Below are 18322 nucleotides of genomic sequence, written 5' to 3'. Positions count from 1 at the left end.
AATTTTCTATTAGAAGGAAGACAGAACTTATGAATCTGAGTCTGCTGTAGGATTTTGCACTAAATTTAACTAGGAAAACTCTCTAAAACAATGTCTGTAATATTGAATGTTTAGGGGCTACTTCACATGTAGCCCCTAAAACCCCTCTGGGACAAATGTGGGGCCTTGTATTCTGCCATCTTGTGAGAATGGCCTCGATCTTCACTTCGGCCACTTTTGCACACACCACTGCATTCGCTGCCGCCCTTAATGTGCATTCTTTTTCAAATGGTGTGCTGTTTGTGTGCCACAAACAGTGCTCAACTTCTCAAGCATTCGGTGAATCCTTTTTGTCCAGCATCTAATATTATGACTGCCAGGGCTATGGCCATGTGAAACACCAGAGCTTGCTGAACAGACGCATTTAGCCATGTGGGAAGAAAACCGCATTCATCTTTCGTGGTAGTGTAGAAAGCCCAAAGGGCAAGTCACTTTGGCATGTGGTCGCTCACCCACTGCAGGCTGTACCACTTGGCTATGTGAAACGATGCCATTTACAGATGCAAATTTGCACACTAGAAATGGCAAAGGGGCCATAGAGCACAAGATGCACCAAAAGCTGCGATGGAAATCCATTTGAATGCATGAAGCTGCACGTTCCAGGAAATTGGGTGACAGCACAAAGCCTCATGTGGTGGTAAATTGCAGTCAAGTGATACCATCTGTGCCAATAATGCTGTGTGTTTTGCTTCTTTTGCAGTTACTTCCCAAAATTTGTTGCTTTTGACTTCATACATCAGCCTTTGTACACATCTGATCACACCTTTGATGCCAATATTTAAGACCTTTACAATGATACTAACCATTTCATGCTAAGCCTTTTCCTTACGACGTGAGAGCACTTCCAAAGCAGTGGTCACAGGCACATTTGCTTTATCCAAAATGCTTCCAGTTGAGCCCGAAGCTCTAAGTGGATTTTTAATGCGTAAGTATTCTTAGGCGACTCACCCAGGAAATCTGTCAGTCTGCTATGCATAACACAATGGGCTTCATTAAAAAAAAAAAAAACACACACACACACTTCAAAAGGAAAAATGTTGGCAGTGGTGAGTTTCAAACATACGACCCCATGCTCAGAAGCCGACGCTTTTAGAAGGTGAATATATCTGAACCATATGAATGTGTTGTATCGGTGGTAAAAAAAAATGTCAAGGGAGTGCAGTAAAACTTGTTGTGGGGCTAGTTGGTGCATAGCTTTCAATAGATGAAGCGTTAATAGTGATGGCACACAGGAAAGAACACAGACAGGACAAGGCGCTTCCTGGACAGGAAGCTTCATCTATTGAAAGTCAAGGGACAACAGTTTCTGCAAAGGCTTTGTTGAAAGATTTCGTGATGGTGGAATAAAAGCCATCTTTAAGACTCCATGTAGAGAGTCTTGTAGACATAGGGAAAATTTCAGTTTTGCCAAAATTTAATGCCAAACATGTCGCATTCCAGATGCGTTTCGGTGGCCGCGGGATGCGCCTTCCATTGGGGCATTCCTTCACGGACCGAAATGCCACCGATCTCTAATGGACCATGCGCTTCGCATGGTCAGTGAGTTGATAAGGATGACAAAGAATGATGAGGGGTCATATGGATCTCATCATGGTTGACAATGGTCTGACGCGAATAGATAAGGTGCTAAAGAGCAAAAAGGGCGGGCTGATAAGGGTTGGATCAAGTCCAATAAGGATTGGTGATGGTCAGATTATGTCCGATAAGGTTTATAAGGACAAATAAGGGTTTATATGGATCTGATCGAATCCGATAAGGTTGATAATGACTGATAAGGGTTTATACTGGCTGGATCAAGTTTGACAAGATTGATAATGACACTGTGCTGCGTCGAGATGAGCAAGTGGCACACTGTTTATGCATACTTAGACAACTCCAGTGGAGTTCCTGCATAATTTTTTCGAAGAAAAGTTAAATTTTTTGCACTTTGTCCCTCTCTCACAAAGCCAAAATATTCTCTAAATCAATATAACAAACCCTTTTTAGGTCATAATGAAGATAATGGTCATTTTCTGTTGATTAGACCAATATCTGTAGTCATGCGAATTGCTAGCAACTTGCCTGATGTGACAGTTCAAAACTCCCACAAGCTGGCAGCCACTCTAATTCTGCACTCTGCTGCTGCCACTCCCACACTCTCTGCACACAACAAGCTGCACCTTTATTGACACATTGAGTGCCTTGTACTGTCACGCCAAATTTCGGAATGAAATGGCAACACTTCAGTGCATGGCTTGTAGGCTGAAACCTGGCCGCTGGCTTTGTAAACTGCTGCACATATGCATTTAAGGGGTTTGCAAATTCGTGTCCAGCTTAACAGTGTTTTGTGTGATTCGGAGCGGGGCAAGCCTATAATGCCATACAATGCTCATTGCAGCTCACAAGTGTAAACACATAGCTTTTTTGTTCGGAAGCGTCTGCTCATAAATGTATTTGAAGTACAAAAACACAATATAAATCTAGCTCATTTAACTGACGAAACCACCGTTTCACTGTGTTTTACCTTGGATTCAGGAAATTCCAAACAAAAATGCTTTTATTAAATAGAAAAACAGTGCTGATTTTAAAAATATGTTGAAATTGGTGAATAGCGTACAGTAACCTGCATTTCTATTCTCGCAACTTGAAAAAAAGATTTTGTCCCTACCGCTGCCGCCTTCTTGCTTTTCACAACCAAATCATATATTTTGGTTGGAATTGTACAATAACGCACTTCATGTGGAACCTTTCCTTGTCTGATTTGCCTGAAAGAAATGAAAAATGACCATTTTATGCATACCTCACCATAAGAGAAGTGAGCTGCTGCAGTAACATGAACTATGTTTACTGCCATTCGGCATTTGTAAGTTCGGGTAAACCAGGTGAACAGCAATGCCAAGTGCTTTATTGGTCCATGTGGACCAAAACATGCATTATTGTTGTGAAATTTGAGTGAAAATAAAGCGCCACGCAAAAGATGTTCTTTATAGTTGTGAGATAAAAAAAAAACTGTATAAAGGGGAGAGCGCTCTGAATACATGTGGTTATAGAAGACGCCACAAGAACCGTTTTATGCTGACAAAACGACCTGTCCCGGGGCTGTATTCTGAAACGTTTGCCTTCTGCAATAATTTCGCTGCTGCGAAAGTCACGCTCAATAAATCAAGCGACTGCTTGCCTGTGGCGTCAGCGTGCACTACCAACACACGCTGTCGAATGCTTCACATTGCATGAGAGAGCGCACCGTGTGACTGCAGAGCGGCTCGGGTGTGTTGTTTTTGAGTGTAGTGGCCACAGTACGGCTTGTGCACACTGACTACGGTTGGTTACGGCCGCTTTAGGTAAAATAAATTGAATAAGGAACTGTGATATGTTTTATCTTAAATGAATCAACAAATATCGCCGCGAAACAACGCATGTAAGACGCCACCAAAAAGGCTACTATAAACTACCATCTATCTAATCTCTACTACACTCCACCGGCAACCGAACAGCGAAAGACGCCAAAAGACATGTTTGTTTATTAAATATATGTCATGAGCACCCATGGACTCGTGACGTTAAAATGACATAGGCCGGAACTACTAGCAGGCACTGTTTATTTTCCGGTTTTTCTAAAACTGCCAATCAGCGCACGCCGTTGGCGGAGGCTGTTGGCCAAGGCGATAGTTTCACGGAATGCGAACATTTCAGAATACGGGCCCTGGTTACATAAAACCTATGCTGAAAGATAACATGAAAGAGAAAAAAGAAATGTCTTGAAAAACGGAACATGCACAATCTTTTTACAGTGTGTAACTGCAGTGTGTAGTTTAGTCTCCTTTCAGTTCATACAAAATGCACAGCATTGAGCAGTCGTGGTACTTGGGAGGCGACTGCCAGCACGTACCATGCACTTGCTAGTGGAAAGCACATTGAGTGCGCTTTCCACTTGCAAATATGTGATATCAGCTTGCCCAGTCTTCCAGTTTAGCAAGTGCTGCACATACACGTTTTGTCAACTTCTGTTATAGTGAAATTAATGCTGTGGCTTAGTGTCCATGGGTTTGTTGTTCGACAACAGCAAATCAAATGGGACTCTGCCCATGCTGTCCTCTCACAATTGGCAGACAACACAGCTACTGTAATAACGCAAGATTTGACTACAGCACTGCTAGTGCTTATGACGATCACTTAGGAGTTGCGGTGCACTACCCCGCTGAAGGTGACAGAGGTGTGAAATTAAATTGGCTCTAATAACCTTGGTTTTGCTCGCAGAGTAGTAGTCCAGGTGACAAGACTACAAAATTATGTGCATGGTTTAGCTGGAAAAAAAAGTACCCATTTTCCGTGCTAGAAGTTTTTGTCATTTCATGGTCATCTTTGTCTAACCTAGAAGGCAAACAACTGGTAGCTGCAGATGAGGTACAGTTGAGACATACCATAAGCACACTCAAACCTTGCTTGTTGACGTAATGGGAAGGTTTTAACAAAAAAAAAAAAGAAAGGGGGTTTATGTGTAGGTAGTTGTTGCTCTAAATATAGGACAATGTCGCAGATACATTGAACTACTGTAATTGTGGTAAGAGCATTGAGGCTGCAACTTTTCAGATACAGTGAGTGCACAGAATAACTACTACAGGTTTTTGAATACACCCTTAAATAGATTATGCACTGTTCTCTAAAACTGTCATGGATGTGCACCTCATTTTTCTATCATCCACTTTCTTGCTCTAAGGCAGACTTCTAGATTATGCTTTTTATAAGTACTAGGAGCATTTCACACGCTTTTGAAATTTAGAAGAAATTATAGTTGCAAGGCACTGCTCAACGAAAGTGCCTGCTGCAAAGTTAACTGGACATGGCTTTCCCTGTAACAACGAAATGGCGCGAGGCCCAGAAGATAGGTCTAATTGGTGACTCACATGCTTAACTTGTGTTGTGGTGGTAGTGACGATACTTCTTAAGAGGAAGTAAATGCTTTTTGTCTTCTTAAACTGCTTTGCCATTTGTCAGTCTAGTCAACTTTACATTATGCAGCAGTAACTCAAAAGCTTGCCGATGTAGAACTTGCTTGGCTATGTAACGATGACTGCTGCATTCGCATTTGTCAGTTGTGCTGTTCAATGCCATGCTTCTTCCATTTAGTGTCATTAGCTATGTTGATTTTTATCCTTCCTGCTGCCTAGGGAAAGGAAAAGGCACACCATTTCTCAAAACTGGAATCCACTGCATTGGCATCGAAATGGAGGAAGAGTCGGACCACAGTGACTGGCAAGGCTTTGATTAGCCCAGTGTTGGACGGTTTCAGTGTGCATGTCATTGCAAGACTTTCGTTTGAGCTGCGAAGCGGCTTATGTGACCCTGAAGCGTGTGATGCCCTATCCAATGTGTCTAGCGATGCAATCTCCAGTAGCCGTCATGTGTGAGGGGATCTCATTCTCTCACCTGAAGAAAATTGTTCTGCGTTTGCAGATTAGCTGACAAAGCTGTGGTGGCATATTTTGCTGGGCCAATGGTTCTGCACATGAGTAACGACTACTGTTAGCCTGAAAAATATTTTTCTGCATTTGTGGACTAGTTGACTAAGCTGTGGCAACAGGTTTTGCTGGGCCAATGATTCTGCACGAGTAATAACGACTATTCAACACATCTGAAAGAAAAGTTTGCTGCGTCTTTCAATATGAGAAGGATGAGGGGATACAAGGGGCTTGACATTTTGTCAGTCACAACCATACCAAGCTATTTTAAGCTGTTTATAAATATGCAGTTCAAAGGTTGTGTCTAATTTGACCGGTGATTAACAGTGCACAGCCATCACCCCTGCTGCCAGGTTTGTGTACAGGGTTATCTGTTAACCTTTTAACTCATGCCTGAACTGTGCACTTGTCTTAGCAGTTTCTGCAAGTGTTTCCAGAGGTGAGCCCCAGTTTCAAGGCTGCAGTTCTTTTGATTGCTGGAAATGAAACACCCTGTTCAGCTGATTTCAGTGTGTGTAATTGTATTGGCCGTGAGATTGAGCTATATGTGGCAGCACCACCTCGTTAGTGTGAATAGGCAGTGTGTGGCATGCATCGAAATGTACACAGCAGTGCATCGCTGTGAACAGTTTGCGCCAATTGCCTGTTAATGAAAAGTGATCACTATTGAAATAATATGTTGCCCTCTAGTGCAACAATTTTGCAGAAAAAAAAATGCAGAGCTTTCGTATTGAATGACAGTTTACGCTCCTTTTACTTTAGTGGAAGACTGGCACCTAGCCACATAGTGTGTTTTGGCACTCCCTTGGTACTTTCTACATGTGTTTGGCTTGCGTTCTGCCTACAATGTTGGCATTGCTGTTGCACAGCTCAACTAATATAACATTTTCTGGTAATCCTGCATTAGTTACACAAGTCACAGTTTTACTGGAAAGGCAATAGCAAATTGCAATAGCAAATTAGTGGACAGCTATACGAAGTAAGAATAGTAGTTTTATTGGCCGTATAAACTTGTAAACATTCACTTACTGACTAAATTAACAAGCAAACATGAATATCTCTCACTTGATGACCGCAAACACTCGCGAGTGAGAAAGCGTGGCCGCAGCAGAGAGGGAATTGACTTTCGTGCTGCCTTTTGCTTCAATACAAACGAAGTTGCGAAAATGCAGTGCACACGACGCTATCAGCACTCGGTGCACTCTGTCCTCATTGCAGATCGTTTTCAAGATAAGGTCGCGCAGCTGCTGCTGAAGTAGACCCCCCCCCCCTCCCCCTCTTCCCCTGGTACCTTGCGCGTACAAGAGTGAGCCACCATTGTCAGCTCAGCCTCGCATGCTTTCACTCGCACATACAGCATGCGGTGCACTGCGACGATGTTATCTTACTTGGATTTTATACGAAACATCATGGTGACACCAGCGACGGTAATGCAACTGGAGTGTCCATATAATTGTTGTCACAATAAAAAAGCACGTATTTCAGTACATGCTGAAGTCAAAGTAGCAAATTTTGCACTCTACTATGATGGGGTGAGAGCTTCGTCAAGCTGCCTAAAAGCAGCCTTTTCTCTCGCTCATGTTCTGTATTGCACATGAAATAAACTTCACTGCTTGTATGCATACCTATCTGAAATTTTTTTTTTTTTCAATTTCACTTCTGGGAAATGCGAATCAGCTCCTGATTTCAGTTAAACAAGCTACATGTGACTTGCAGCACATTAGCATGATTGCCATGTTGCTTCACGTGCAGTTATTTTTACTGCAGTAACAGTAAAAACATAGCATTTAAACACAGAACAGTCTTTGCATGGCCACGTGCAGGACAGTGATGCGAAAAAGTTCAAATTATATTATGGTCTGAAATTATGTGCCGAAATAATGGCCGCTACCTTCTGTCAAGGTATCAATTCCACACTAGAGAGCCAATTATAATAGCCGCTGGCAACTTGTTACGATTTGCTGCGTCTAGTGACTGCCATGTCACACATGATCTTCATGTAGTGCTCTACTGTTGTTTTCCTTTGTAGCAGAGAAAGTACCAAAGTGCCATGTTCCATTTGTGATGCAAAATGATTCCTCCTTAGCTAGATTAGAACCACATAATAAAAGGACACTTCAGGCACAGATAAGGCTCGTTACATAACAACTAAGCGACAGTCATTCATTTAAACACCTAAGATCAAGTGTGTCCCGCAGCGTGATATGAGTCGTTACAATTCTTTTTAAAGCAAATAGACTTCTTTGCCTCTTTCGCTTTATTTCATGGTTGGCAGCCGGACTTTGTCTGCCAAATGCAAAAGGAACGTGCTCTCACGCAACCAAGTTGCGGAACGTGTTCATCGCCAAATGCCAACTACACTTCGTCTCACAGACTCTGCAGTGGAGTGGAAGCTAGGGGGTGTGCCATGGCAGCTGGAAGAGCACAACAATATGTAGTTCCATCATTCGGACATTGCCTGTGCCACATATTTGTTTTAGCATAACTAAACTGACCAGAAATGTTTGGGTGTTTTGTTACATTCTAAAGAAGTGCTTTGAAACTTACCATATGAATGCAGATGATAATTAGAGGCAGGCAAATATTAACTTTTTTCAAATATGAATAGGAAGTATTGAATATTGAATTATCACATCCAAATACATATGCTTACAGCAGGAATATTTATTTTGGTATAATTGGGTCCCACACTTGTACTTACTAGTGAAAAAAGACAGCTAACTTTTAAGGACAATCAGGATCAGCTTTAAACACAAAGCTACTCACTGTCATTAAATGAACTGCAGAAACTGCTTCTCAACATCTTTAGAGCCTGATCGCAAACAAGCTTTTCAAGAATGAGTGGCTGCTGTATGACTAGCTTTCCAGAAACTCTAAATAAATGGTTATTGAAAAAAAGTTCAGAAGTTGTGGAAAAAGAAAAGAAAAATTCATCAACGATTATGATACTCCCTAATGTGAAATTTGAGTGCAGCTCTATATGTGTTTTTATTTTGCGATATACTGGCTGACGCGGATATTGTCTCGCGCGTCACATTGCAAATGGAGTCAAGTGTGGCGCAACTGCCTGTATAATTGTGAGACTGCAAAAGGCAGTGTGTGGGTGACGTGTGGGCGCGAGTTGCAGCAGCCGCCGCAGACAAACCTCCACTCATGCAGCGCTTTGTTTCCATATATGGTTTCGGCGGACATGCTCGACGCATGCCATTGGTGAACGTACAATGGCACGCTACTCTGGCACCATCTCGTAGCAGTCGTCGCTGCAGAGCCTGTCTTGCATGGCACTACGCTTGTGCTATACACTCCTCCTCCACTTTCCGCCTCATGGTTCCACTGCACCGTCCTCCTTCGCTTTCCTTTTCGCACTCTCTTTGCTATCACCATCTTTCAAACCCCTCTATGCTCTACATTTGCTCTTTCATCCTTCGCTCAGTTACGGTGAGGGCCGCCGCTGCCACGAAACGCAGAAACGGGTGCCTAAGAGATATGCTCTAAATGCTTCTGAAGGACTTGTGAGCTGCAGATACATGGAAAAGGGCCCGTTGCAAGGAAAACATAAGACTATACATGAGTGGACTGTAACAAACACTAAATGACAGACTACAAGCAAAAATCGCAGGTTGTCATGCAGCCAGTCTTCTGCCGCGAAACCAAAAACGAGGCTTGCGTTACCCACTTTGTTTCTGTATTGCTTCAAAAACTTTTGTTGTTGTCTTATTTCTGATGATTTGCGATAGTTTGTTTAGCATACTGAGATCTGACTAACAGCCTTGTTGTTGCAAAATATTTGGTTAGTTCCGATATTCGAAAATACAGAATAGTTCATTTTCAAATACAAATAGTTAGTGTGAAATATTCAATTTGTATTTGAAACTTCGAATATTCACCCACCCCTAATGATAATCTCTTTGGGTCAAGAATATAGTCCCCTATGAAAGTAACCTATGGTGAGCTGTCAGCGTTTGGATGACGACGAAGTTGTGCCTCTGCATGCTCGAGCCAGAGAGAACAACATCTGGGCAAGATCGAAGGGTCCCGTGGTTTTCTATGTTCGAGTGACAATAAATAAAATATATGGGGCAAACGCCTCATGTCACCCCAGAAGTGGTGATCCGGACACCAGACAGCAACGCGTCACCTGCTCATCCCTTTCTGGGTGACGACAACAAAAGCCTTGTGTACTGTCCATTTCGGCAGATCATGGGCACATCACCCCACAACGAAGCGACGCTGAATGCCATGGCAACGAACCCTGTCATCGCCACTATCAAGTTACCAGAGTTCTGGCAATCCAACTCGCAACTCTGGTTTCTGAGCATCGAGTCATTTTTCCGATGACACCGTGTCATGTCACAAACAGCAGTGTACGACTACGTCATAGGTGCTCTACTGCCTGCTGTCATTGCCTGCTGTCATTGCCATCGTCAGGGACATTCTGCGCTCTCCGCCTCCTGAAAACCCGTCTGACACTCTTAAGAGGGAACTCGTACGGCAAACTGAGTCAGAACAGTGTTGGCTGCAGCAGCTGCTCGCCGTGAAGAAACTGTGCTTCTCTGTCCTATGGGTAATCTCATCGGCGATCACTCTGCTGCACTGGACGCATCGATTCTACACGAATGCTTCCTGCAGCGACTGCCTCAGCAGGTGCAGATGATCTTGAGTGTGTCCTCTTTTGAATCCCTCGACTCCTTGGCACATATGGTCGATAAAATCATGAATGTCGGCGCCCCCATGCTATCTGCCATTGAGAGACCACGTGCTTGATCATATGAAGCGCCAGTCCATGATGACCGCTTGGACCGCCTTCTTGACGCTAACGAGCGACTCATTCGCAAAGTACACCAGCTGACCGCTGAGCTCAACTTGCTAAAAGTTTACCGATGACGCAGCGTGTCACCATATCAATGCCACAGTTGCAGCCGTGACAGGTTGCCGAGTCTTTCTCACAACGTGTTTTGTTACCACCACCGATACGGGGCATGCGCTCGGGCCACGCACTGAAGGCAGCCAGTGCTTTAGGCCAGACATCAAGCCGCTCATTCCACATCACTGACCGTGTCACATAGGTCTGATATCTCATCGACATTGGTGCTGAAGTATTCATTATTCCTCCTACGCTGGAGGACCATCGATGACGGCACACCGCACCACCTGTCACTGCTGTTAATAGTTCGGCCATACAGACCTATAGACAGCAGTCTGTCACACTTGAGATTGGCTTGAGACGCACATTTGGGTAGATTTTTTTAATCACCAATGTATGCGTGGCAATTATAGGTGTGGATTTTCTTTGGCATTTCAAGCTTGTGGCAGACCTCAAATACAGCTGTCTCCTGGATTCCGAGATGCACCTAACAGTTCAAGGTGTAACATCATGTTTACCACCCTTGTGTCTGGTGCAAGCTCATGCCAAATTCTCCCCACCGTGGTCTGTGCAAAGAATTTTCTTATCTGTTCCAAGCTCCTTCTCTCGAAGACTCAGTACGTCACTATGTCATCCATCACATTGTGACTGTGGGAGCGCCAGTTTTTGCACGTCCTCGCTCCTGCCCGCTACAAGATTGCATGGCAAGAATTGGAGCATATGCTTGAGCTCAGGTACGTTCGACTCTCATCTGGTCCCTGGTCATCACCGCTACACATGGCTCCCAAGCCATCAGCTGACTGGAGACCGTGCAGTGACTACCATGCTCTTACCAAAGTGACAGTAGCGGACTGCTATCCCATACCACGTGTCCAGGACTTTACCGCATTGCTGCACGGTTGCGCCACATTCAGCAAAATAGACTTAGTCAAAGCATACCACCAAATACCTGTCTAGCCTTCCCATGTACCGAAGCCTGCCATTATAACACCCTTTGGCATGTTTGAATAACTACGTATGTCATTCGGTCTATGAAATGTTGCACAAATGTTTAAACGGTTTGTTGAGCAGGTTCTTTGTGGTTTGACCTGCTGTTTCACACATCAACGATATGCTTGCCTTCAGCACGTCAGCAAAACGTCACGAGCTACACTTGTGTCAGGTTCTTGTACAACTCCGAAAAGAAGGACTAGTCGCAAATGGATCAAAGAGCGAGTTTAGTGTTTCTGCATTAGGCTTCCTTGGTCGTCGCGTAGATTCCCGCGGGATCTCACTTCCTGCGGCTTGTGTGGAAGCCATAATACAATTTCCACGACCATCGACCATGAAAAAAATGGTGCAAATATCTTGTCCTTGCCGATTATTACCGCCGGTTCATTCCTCACTGCGCTGCCATCTTACAGCCGCTCAACACACTCCTGTCCAGTCAAATGAAACTGAACGCTTGCATCTCCTGGACAGATGATGCTGAGACAGCTTTCAGCACCATCAAGGAAGCTCTCTACAACGCGACACTCCTTGCGCATCCAAAGTCCGGATGCCTCGGACGTCGCCGTTGGAGCAGTACTGCAGCAGTTCATCGATGGAGTGTGACGGCTGGTTGGGTTCTTTTCGAGGAAGCTCTCACAATCCAAGCGCCATTACAGCACTTTCGGTCGCAAGCTGCTGGCAGTGTACTGAGCAGTGAAACATTTCCACTACTTCCTCGAAGGTCGGGAGTTCAACATTCTCTCTGACTGCAAGCGACTCAAGTACACTTCGACTACTACCAACTCTGCCCAGACTCCGTGCGAGATCTGCCAGCTTGCCTACATTTTGGAATTCATGAGTGACATCTGACATAAGTGGTAAGGACAACCCCGTTGCTGACGCACCATCTCGAGTAGAAGTCAATGCAACTGTTGATGAGCGCCCACCAGTGGATTTCAGCCATGGCCACAGCACAGCAAGAGGACAACAATCTTCTGGCCCTACGACTGAAAGACAACTCTCCTAAATTCAAAGAAGTGCAACTTCCAGGCTGCGCTATACTCTTGGTTTGCGACATTATCGGTTGCCCTTGCCCCTATCTTCTACCATCACTTTGCTGCAGCGTCTACGATGCCTTGTATTCCTTGTCGCACCCTGGCATCTGTGCGACTCAACACCTTGCCACTACGCGATACCTGTGGCCACGCATGAACATTGATGTCCACCACTGGATGCACACTGGTCTCAAGTGCCAGCAAACCAAAGTTCAATGCCACATGGTAAGTCCGCTTCATACCTTCAGGCCTCCTGATTCCCGCTTCAGTCACATGCACCTTGACGTAGTCGGCCCTTTGCCCATATTCCCGACCTCGGCGGCCGCAATTCGATGGGGGCGAAATGCAAAAACATCCGTGTACTTAGATTTAGGTGTACGTTAAAGAACCCGAGGTGGTCAAAATTTCCGGAGTCCTCCACTACGGCGTGCCTCATAATCAGAAAGTGGTTTTGGTACGTAAAACCCTATAATTTTTTTTGCCCATATCCAAGAACAGCCGGTATATATTGACATGCATAGACTGGTTCACGCGATGGCCTGAGAAACTACCGCTCAGTGATATCACAGCAGAGTCAATTGCCTGCGGTTGTATCGCCGTTGGACCAGCGATTACAGAGCTCCCATGATCTTTACAACAGATTGAGGTGGTCAATTCGACTCCACACTTTTCCACAATTTACTCCATCTCTAACGGGTTGAGGGACTCCACCACCAGCTCAAAGCCTGACTCGTGGTGTCACGACCATTGATACCCTGGATGGAGCATCTCCCACTTGTCCTTCTTGCTCTTTGCAGTGCGATGCAGACTGACGCGTCTTGCTCACCAGCTGAGTTCGTTTTCGGCACTATTTTTAAGGCTTCCAGGACAAATTTTCGACCCTTCGCCGGCACCAACGTTCGACGTCGCCGATTATGCCAGTTGCCTCAAGGTTGCCATGGGAGACTTGTCAGCTATCCAAAATCCCACCAACATTCACGACCATCTTTCATCAGTCGTACTCTCCGCGTGATTGCACACACATCTTCGTGTGACAAAACGCAGTCTGACCAACACAACCACCATACGATAGACCCTTCAAGGTCATCAAGCGCTGCCCCAAACACATGCTTTGCTGCTGCATGGATGCGAGGGCATCCATCGACCACATTAAGCTTGTCTTCCTTGAAACCGACACCATCCTCAAGGACAAGTGATCTACAAATGCCAGGCGCGCACTCTTCGCCACTGAGGGATCACCGACGGCTCTTAGACATTGCTCCTTCCCATCCTGGCTTTCTTGCTAGAGAGGGGGCCCTATGGTGAGCTCTCAGTGTTTGGACGACGATGAAGAAGTTGTGCCTCCGCAGCTCCGTGCGCTCGAGCCAGAGAGCAGGAGAGAAAAACATCTGGCAAAGATAGAAGGGTCCCGTGGTTTTCTGCGTTCGAGTGACGATAAATAAAATATGTGGGAAAACAAAAGCCTCATGTCTCCCCAGAAACCGATGATTCATTGAAGATGTGGGTTAAAATATTTTGCAACAAAGCTATTAAAGTCTTCATAAAGATTGCATCACGCAAACCACCTAGAAAAAGGAAAGGGTGATGAACTTTTTGTCATGGCATTCAGAGGCTTGTTGTTTCTGAGCTCAGTTTGGTCAACTAGACAGCGATGAGCATGGTCTCTACTCTGAAGAATGACCTTGGAGATATTCCCAGAATTGCTGTCGTCTACAACAAGGCTGCTGCTCTTATGTGCATCACCAAGCAAATATTCTGCAAGTGGACAAAGGAGATCGAGTGTGTGGGCAAGGTGAAGTCGCTTTGGATGCCAGTCCACAGAAGGCATGAACTGTATGACCGACACAAGGTTAAACAACTTTGACTTGGATCATCTTCAGAGCTGCACATTACTTCTTGAGCGCCAACATTAGAGCAAGCGATGAAAAGATTTGGTTTAAATTTGAATTGGCACCTCAATACCACCAGCAAAAGCAGGCACTTGGTAGTACAGTCTAACCCACTTATAACGATCCCAGATATAAAGACCCCATTTCAGTGCATTTACGATTTTTTGACCCTGCCTCTTTAAATTGTTTCCAGATAACAAACATTCTTTAAATTGCCGTACTGTTACAACAAATGCTTCGAATCCTGTCACGGTAAGAAGAGGGTACATGCGAAGTACCAAAAGGATGGAAGTTCAACCAAACTGGGCGCACGGCAGTGCGTGCCCTGCTCCAGTCTAATGGTGATGATACGGCTTTCGAGATCGGCAAAAGTACAACGGCGGATTTCGAAAGCCACGAAGAAGGTCACGCACTTTCAAGGCAAGCCTCCAGGCAGGAGGTGTACAGTATGAAGAGCATGATGTAGAGCATGCGGTGGCAAGGATCGGCGGTTACTACGTCATATCAGGAGATCACGTTTCGGCAGCACTTAATTTACATGTTGCCGATTGCCGATCATGATTCGCAGTGGTATTTTACCTTTCACACATTGCACTTTTTTCACCCGAAGCGACATAATTACATAACTTTACAGCTCTTGTGCGACTGACACACAGTCATAATGGTGAAACCTTTGCAGAATGGTGGCATGCCGCAGTGGTTTGCGTAGTTTACGCTTCTGGCAAACTAGAGTGCTTTGCTCTCGTGCAAAATAGAGCCATATCCCACTGGTAGTAAAATATGTCTCAAGCTCTCAAATAAAAAATGACAGCTGCACTCGCAGTATTGAAATGGAAGATTGGAACGAGGTGCCCTTTTGGAAGAGCTATACAACGCCACATTTCGTTCTTTAGACACGCATTTCTAATGGAAATTTGCAGCTAGGTGTGGGAATGCACCGGGAACGAAAATGACACTGGAAGTCTGGTTTTCAGACTAAAGTGCTGCCGAATTTTTACTGCCGACATCAGCTTCAGTGCCGCTAACTTTTTAGCGTCCTTAAGGGAGATTCCATATATAACGAACTACTGATACAACGACCACTTTTTGCAGAACTATCGAATTCGTTATTAACATGTTTGACTGTAACACACTGTGGACGTAAATGAAGACACGTTTGACAGGCGTAAACGACGAGACGGAGAAAATGGGCAAACAACGCTGCACAAAGTGGTTGGTGGAAAAACTGCTACAGCATTTGCCTCCGAGGAGTGTTCTTGTCATGGCCAATGCACAACAGCTTAAAGTGTGCTGAAAATGACATCCGTAAAAAACAATAATATACATAAACAAGTAAACCAGTTATGATCGTTTGTCATCCAGCAGACTTTGCAACTGCATGTATACGTTGTCTGCTGGTGGAAGCAGACGACACGGTGGTGGATCGTCATGCTGCTGAAGGTTACCATGTGGCTGTATGTTCGCTTCCCTGATTGGCTTACAAGGTTCATATAGCTTTGGCTGCATTGCACCGAGTTGGTGAGACGGAGTATAGCTATTTGATATGCATGCACAAGAGCTTTGTGGTGTCTTAAGGTTTAGATGCTGTGGTTGGTGGTGGCGCTGTGTCGCACGTCTGCTTCATGGGTTGATCGTTATGGGGCACATTAGTCTCGTCAATGAACTCCAGTGCACATCTCTTGACAAGGTACGCTGCTTCATCTTGCCAGCTAACTACAGCTTCGCTTAGACTGCTTCACAGTGTGTGGCATCTACATGTTTTTCTACTGCCAAGTGACCTTCATGCTACCTCATTCTTGTTTTGTGGTGTCACAACACATAGTGACAAGGAGTCACTAAAGCACTACATTTATGTTTTACTGCACCCACTTCATTTTTTTAAAACAATGTGCAATGCTTTCTGTGGTGTGCTTGAAACACAAAGCGGCAGCAAAATTAAATGATTGTGGCACATGGATGGTGCGACGATTGCATGTCATGTGCTTGACACATGCTGTTGCAAAATGCTCCTGCACATCATTGAAAAATCCATACCACCTATTGCGACTATACTACTACCACAGAACAAACAAATGTTTTGAGCATATGTACACCATATGTGCATAGGTAAACAAGAAGTAGTTAACATACAATGCGAGGTGATCCACAAAATCCATAGTTCAGCCAGTGTTTGCCAGGTGGTGACTCTGTTCGATCTCGCGGCCAATACATGCTCATTCTTTGTATCATATATGTCCTGAAGGCTATTTAAAACAGGGGGACGCTCAACTCTCAGAGGAAGCGTTTGACAAATTTTGTGGAACAGTCAAGCATGGACATATTGAATTCCATGGGAATTATAAAATAGTTTGAGGTACCAGACCGGCAGCAGCAGAATTATCATGTTCATGAAATGTTATATCTTTAGATGAGATCTTAATAGGTTTTTTTTTACTTGGCCAATAAACATCAATTTAAGTATAAACGAGCTTGATTTAATTTCAGATCGGAACATCATGTGCAAAATGTTTGGGGGAGAAATTTTGAAGCTTTACATATTTCTGGCAAGAGTATGGGAGTTGAAGGGTTAACTTGAAAAAGGAGAGCAAACATGCCAGAACACGTGTACTGTGGCCTCAAAGGAAACTGTGTGTGTGTGTGTGTATGTGTATGTGTGTGTGCATGCAAGATCTATGCTCAGCAGGTCTCACAGTTGCTTTCAGCTTGCCCACTTATTTGCATCTGTGTGTTATTTGTACAGCAAGTGCAGTTGGCTGGCCAACAACCTGCAGTGTCATTTTTCACTTAATCAGGCACATGTCTCTCACGTTATTTTGCTGGCAAGTTGGCTACTTGCACCATTCTTACCAAGAAAAGGGCGACTAGCATAAAAATAGAATAGTTTTACACCCACCTTATTCAGTACAAACAAAATAGCACTAAGACATGCTACACTTTCTAGTTATGCTAATTTGACTGCATGGCAACACTGTAACAGAAAGCAAATAGCATAATGCAGCAGTTTTGGATGTTGCAGCCAAAAATCTTAATGGCACTGTACAACAGTCTCAAAACAGTTGCAGTGAACACTGTCAAACTACCAAGAATGTGGCTAAGCATAGTGGCACTTGTAGCATAAGCTTAAAAAGAGTACATGGGTGGAACGCTTGCATGGGCTGTAATGTTGCAAATAAGTGCATCCTTTCAGCTGTGACACTGGCTGATTAGACTAATTAGAAAGCTTGTACAACTTCATAATGAAGTGGAAATTTAACTGCCGTCGGCAGTCTTCTTTCGACATTTATGCTATTTGTTCATCAAATTTTATAGTTATATTTTGAAGCAATCCATTTTATTTTCCATTCTTTTCTTACCCATGACACTGAATGACGAATCCCGGTGATAACAGTGGCACAGCTCTGAGCCAGCGATGAACAGCAGAATGAATGAAAAATGGAATGAGAAAATATGACATTTGCCTTCTTTTTCTCCCAAAACTTAATTGTGCATGGATACATGTTCTTTAGCACTTGCAGTTGACTCATGTTTACATTCATTTATCTGTCATGTTGGCTAAGTTGTGTTCAAAAAGCTTAGAACTTGTCCATTCTTTTTGGAAGAAAAAGCTAATTATTTTAAGTAATTGTGATCGAAGTAGACAGTGATGAGTATGCGCACTAGCCATCACACTAAAGACGCTTAGTGATTATCTAAGTTCAGGAGCCAGCAATACTGATGCTGCAAATGTGCCACCTGCCATGTGCATGATGTGAAGTGGCATGAGTAAATCACAGGATGGCAGTACATTGGAAAGGGATTGAGGATGTAGAGCTGCAAGAACATCCCATACAAGTGGATTTGTGAAAGAAGTGAAGCCATGACCAGAAGCTGCATGCACATGCAAAGAGATACGCAAGAAGGCAGTGGTGACAGGAGCTAGCCTGCACACTAACCAATTTAGAGCCACTGGTAGCATCTGCACGATTGTGGCAGTCTAAGCTGGAGTGTATCGGTAGCATGACAGATCTCCACTGTCGCATGCAAGGCAATGCAGACCATATTTTTCTGTGTGTATATTGGCGTTCTAGT

General features: G+C 44.2%; 1 protein-coding gene across 3 annotated transcripts in view; it reads left to right on the top strand.

Moving 5' to 3' along the window:
- LOC135900908 (adipose-secreted signaling protein) overlaps positions 1 to 18322 on the top strand; it is a 36295-nt gene that overhangs the window by 14834 nt on the left and 3139 nt on the right. For 2 of the 3 annotated variants that reach the window (XM_065430524.1, XM_065430529.2), the window contains exon 6: positions 5187 to 5981. The exons of the other annotated variant lie outside the window; for it this stretch is intronic. In XM_065430524.1, the coding sequence (XP_065286596.1) occupies positions 5187 to 5287 (101 nt within the window). In that variant the 3' untranslated portion in view covers positions 5288 to 5981. Of the gene's footprint in view, positions 1 to 5186; positions 5982 to 18322 lie in introns of those variants that run through there. 3 annotated transcript variants of the gene reach the window in all.

This window comes from Dermacentor albipictus, chromosome 1, assembly GCF_038994185.2.
Source record: "Dermacentor albipictus isolate Rhodes 1998 colony chromosome 1, USDA_Dalb.pri_finalv2, whole genome shotgun sequence".
Classification (NCBI taxonomy): Eukaryota; Metazoa; Arthropoda; class Arachnida; order Ixodida; family Ixodidae; genus Dermacentor; species Dermacentor albipictus.
This window is presented reverse-complemented; position numbering and strand designations above follow the sequence as displayed.